The sequence below is a fragment of the Lampris incognitus genome, chromosome 17 (genome assembly GCF_029633865.1).
Source record: "Lampris incognitus isolate fLamInc1 chromosome 17, fLamInc1.hap2, whole genome shotgun sequence".
Taxonomy (NCBI): domain Eukaryota; kingdom Metazoa; phylum Chordata; class Actinopteri; order Lampriformes; family Lampridae; genus Lampris; species Lampris incognitus.
In genome coordinates this window covers 11,834,980-11,839,312 of record NC_079227.1, presented here as the reverse complement: position 1 = coordinate 11,839,312, position 4,333 = coordinate 11,834,980, and the positions used below count along the sequence as shown (strand labels likewise).

Genomic DNA, 4,333 nt, shown 5'->3' with positions numbered 1-4,333 from the left:
GGAGGAGAGAAAGGGGCTGATGGAGGAGAGAGACGAGAAGGACAGAGATGGGAAAGAGAAATAAAGAGACTTGACCAGCCACAGCAAGGCACCTAAAACACTGCCAGGGTTGGGGGTTCAATTCCCATACGTGTCTCCAGTGCTGACAGACAGCAGTTATTACCCTTTTAAGGTAGTTTGAATAAAAAGTGTCTTCATCTAGCAAATCTCTGCTTAAAGTCAGGAATTGGAGAGAGAGAAAGAGAGAGAAACAGACAAACAGATCAGATCAGAGATACAGCTCATGACAAGAGAGTGAGAGATGGAGGACTGAAAGAGAGAGAGAGAGAGAGATCAGAGATGGAAAACAAGACAACAGAGCGAGGGGGAGACAGAGAAATTTGGAAACGAAAAGAGAGAGAGCGAGAGAGAGAGAGTGAGCGAGAGAGAGAGAGAGAGATCAGAGATGGAAAACAAGACAACAGAGCGAGGGGGAGACAGAAATGGAGAAAGGAAAAGAGAGAGCGAGAGCGAGCGATCAGGGCCAGCGGGACTCATCGGTGACCTGGTTAAAAAAAATGTCACCCTACACAGGAAACATTCGCCATGGCAACCTGAAAAAGAGAACTCGCTCCCACGGGGCCCGCCACGCGTCACATGGCCAGCGGGGTGAGAGCGGGCTCATCTGCACAGCATCGCAATTAGCATTTCCATAACATGTGAGTGACTTCTGAATTAGTCAGCAAATATGTTGCGTCAGCTCATACATGAACGTGTGTGTGTGTGTGTGTGTGTGTGTGTGTGTGTGTGTGTGTGTGTGTGTTGGCGTGGGCACACATGGGAGTTTGTCTGTAAGCGAGACGGTGAGGGAGGACACCGCCGTCTGTGATCATGTGTTAGTGAGAGCGTCTGCCTGCACTTAATACATGCAAATCGTATGCATGTGTAGAAAGGTGTGTGTGTGTGTGTGTGTGTGTGTGTGTGTGTGTGTGTGTGTAGTCGTCTCTGGCGCGCTTCCTTGCGTGTGCTCTCTGCACACACGTGTCAGGCATATCTTTAAAATCAAACTCGGGGGAGTCGATATCACTTGTGAGGCCGGGTGTTCTCAAATTACCTCAGATTACTGACAGCTACTTTCACCGCCGCGCAAATCGAAGGTAATTTGCATTTTGGGCTGACGGCTGAACGCCGAAACCTGTAATTCTGATGAAATGTTTTTCGTTTTTTCTTTTTTTTTTTACCCGTAAACGCACGCTCTGACACTCCGGAAGGAGCTCGGAAGGAGAGAAAAAAGGTGGAGATGTGAAGAGCAAGGTTCATAGGGAATGGTTGAAAACAAGGTGGGTGGTTTTGAGGCGCAGAGGTAAACATCAAGATGTATTTAAATTCATGGCTGGTGACTCGGGGGGGGGGGTATCACTTCAGATATGGCGAGGAAAGGTTAGTCCAGCTCCAACACAGGAAGATTGAGAAGGAAAAAGGTTTTTAAATGTCTCATTTCTGCGGCACTGTTGTCTGACGGAGGAAATGAGTTGCAACCAGTGCTCAACACCAAGCAGATAAACCAACCACAGAGAGCGAGAGAGAGCAAGAGAGAGAGAGAGAGAGCGAGAGAGAGCGAGAGAGAGAGAGAGAGAGAGAAAGAGAGAGAAGAGCTTAAAGAAGAGGAAAAGACGCCAGGAAATAACGCTGGTTGAATTAATCCGGTTGCTTCCAGTGGCGTGCTGCTGGGAGCTGAAGGCAGGCAGCTCAGTTGCAGGCTGGGTGAGAATCAGATTGCTCCCCTCCCCATGAAAACGCAACCATAAACATAAGCTAGGGGGAGAGCAGTCGAATGAACAAGCGAAAAAAAAAAATCTTTGCCTCCCTTTCAGGGCGACGGACTGGGACAGACGCCGCCGAGAGCTGCCGAACAAGAGCCCACCACAGACAAAGACACATACCACATTCATCTGTCTGCCTCCCCACCATTTAAGTTAATGACCTTCAGAAGACAGGAGAATGTAAACGCCTTTAAATTCGACCAGAATCAGGACCGAAATCAGAAACCAAATGAAAATCAGAACCGAAGTGAAGTCGACGACATATGATGCGCAGAGGAACTGCTGTGCACCAGCTGAGTTGGTGTTTCCCTGTGGACGGAGAGCAACCTAGCTGCACTGCTACCTTGGACATTGTGGGCCCGCTCGTATTTTTCACCTTCATTGCGCTCAATGAGAAAAAGACAGGAGGCGGAGCTGGAGGTGGCAGAGTTGAAGATGCTGAGATTTTCACTGGGAGTGATGAAGAAGGACAGGATTAGGAATGAGTATATTAGAGGGACAGCTCAGGTTGGACGGTTTGGAGACAAAGCAAGAGAGGCAAGATTGAGATGGTTTGGATATGTGTGCAGGAGCGATGCTGGGTATATTGGGAGAAGGATGCTGAATATGGAGCTGCCAGGGAGGAGGAAAAGAGGAAGGCCAAAGAGGAGGTTTATGGATGTGGTGAGGGAGGACATGCAGGTGGATGGTGTGACAGAGGAAGATGCAGAAGACAGGAAGAGATGGAAACGGATGATCCGCTGTGGCGACCCCTAACGGGAGCCGTCGAAAATAGTAGTAGTAGACCATGATGACCTAAGACAAAAAAGCATTACATGGTGAAATGTCCGCCATCAAACAACGGTGCCAGATTTGGTTTTCTGATAAAGGCAAAGCCAACTACACCTAGCAATCTACACCACTATGCTATCTGAGCTAACGTTTAGCTGTCGCCGCTAGCTGATCCACGCTAAACCATATGGCGAGTGCAATTCAGACCGCTCAGTCCGTGTTGACAGTTTAAGTGTTCACATTAACTAGACTTTGACTGAATCGATTTCTCCTGGTGACCTTTGACATCATGAAACAAAATTTAAGAAAAGTAATATGAAAAGTTCAAGTAAAAATGGCATAAGTAATAAAATAATGTGAAGATGTAATAACGTTGGTGCTCTGTCTCTGAAAGGTGGACTTACACTGCAGTATATCTGTGTCTTCTCGCTAAAATGTGGCACGCTCGTGTGTGTGTGTGTGTGTGTGTGTGTGTGTGTGTGTGTATGTGTGTGCATGTTTCCTTGCGACTGCTTTCAGAATGGGGCCAATTACAGTTGTGATCATCAAAATTGCATTGCTGTGATGGAGTGCGTCTGTCAGCGCGGCGTGGGTGTGTAATGGGGTGTGTGTATGTGGAGCGTGTGTGTATCAATACGTTTAATTGGAAAGATTGATCCTCATTTTTTTGCAGGACTAAAGACTTTGGTGGTTTGGTCAATTTTGCCGGCGCAAAGCTGGTTGGCTCTCCTCAGCGAGGGACGAAATCGATTCTTTAACCTTCCTGGAATCAAATAACTGTGTGTGTATGTGTGTGTGTGTTTTATGCTTTCAGTTAAGTTATATCTTATTGATCCATTTGTTACAATGGAATTTGCTATTTAGCTAGCTATGGAACTAGGACTGGGAGCAGATAAGACATCTTTACTGTGTGTATCTACTGTGAATCTATTTCTACTCCCCCATATGAGTGAAGGTAGTCATCATTATCATGGTCATCATAAAGACCAATACCAGGCAATGATAAGCGGTAGTAATGAGATAACTAACTGATCTCCACAGAAGAAATGGGCTTCACCCCCTTAACAGTGAGGTCAAAGGTCAGCTAAAGACCTCTCACCTCGGGGGCCCTGTGTAGGTAAGGGCTCAATATCTTGCACAAAGGCACATTTGCAGGGTGGATTGTTAGTAACGTGGTGATATGAACCCAAGTACACCAGTTGAAGGAGGTTCTCTCTCACTCTGCGAGGGTGTTGGTGTGTGTGTGTGTGTGTGTGTGTGTGTGTGTGTGTGTGTGTGTGTGTGTCCACCCACCAGCTCAATGAGCTCCTGGTAGCAGACCTGTCCTTCTTCATTGCTCTGGACCAAAGCGAACAGCATGTCCAGTTTGGACGGGTCCAGCTGCAGCTCATGGTGCTCCACCAGGTTGGTGAAGTTCTCCACTGCGATGAAACCGGTGTTCTCTGGATCCAGCTGCATTCAAAAAAACAACAACAAAAAGCCTGATTTCAGAACAGTTGGATATGAACATTTCATTAAATTTACATTGCATTTAAAAAATGTTTTTCACTGTGAGAAAAAAGACCAAACTCATTAAAATGAAACATCAACAGCTCAGACTCATCACAGATGGTGCTGATCGTTTTGGCTCATCTTTCACAGCTTACAGAGACAACGATAGAGCAAAGGGGCTTGGATATCTGCGTGTGCAAGTGCATGTCCAAAACCTTCTTACACACATATTCGCCCATGAGCAATGTATGTGAATGAGCACACAAACA

General features: G+C 46.6%; 1 protein-coding gene across 1 annotated transcript in view; it reads right to left on the bottom strand.

Annotated features, from left to right (window-relative positions):
• The window catches only part of rhbdl1 (rhomboid, veinlet-like 1 (Drosophila)), a 50,675-nt gene extending 46,653 nt beyond the window's left edge, over window positions 1-4,022 (bottom strand). Inside the window, exon 1 of the mRNA XM_056297625.1 lies at window positions 3,867-4,022. Within this exon, the coding sequence (XP_056153600.1) occupies window positions 3,867-3,932 (66 nt within the window). The 5' untranslated portion in view covers window positions 3,933-4,022. The remainder of the gene's footprint in view (window positions 1-3,866) is intronic.
• Window positions 4,023-4,333: the final 311 nt, after the last annotated feature.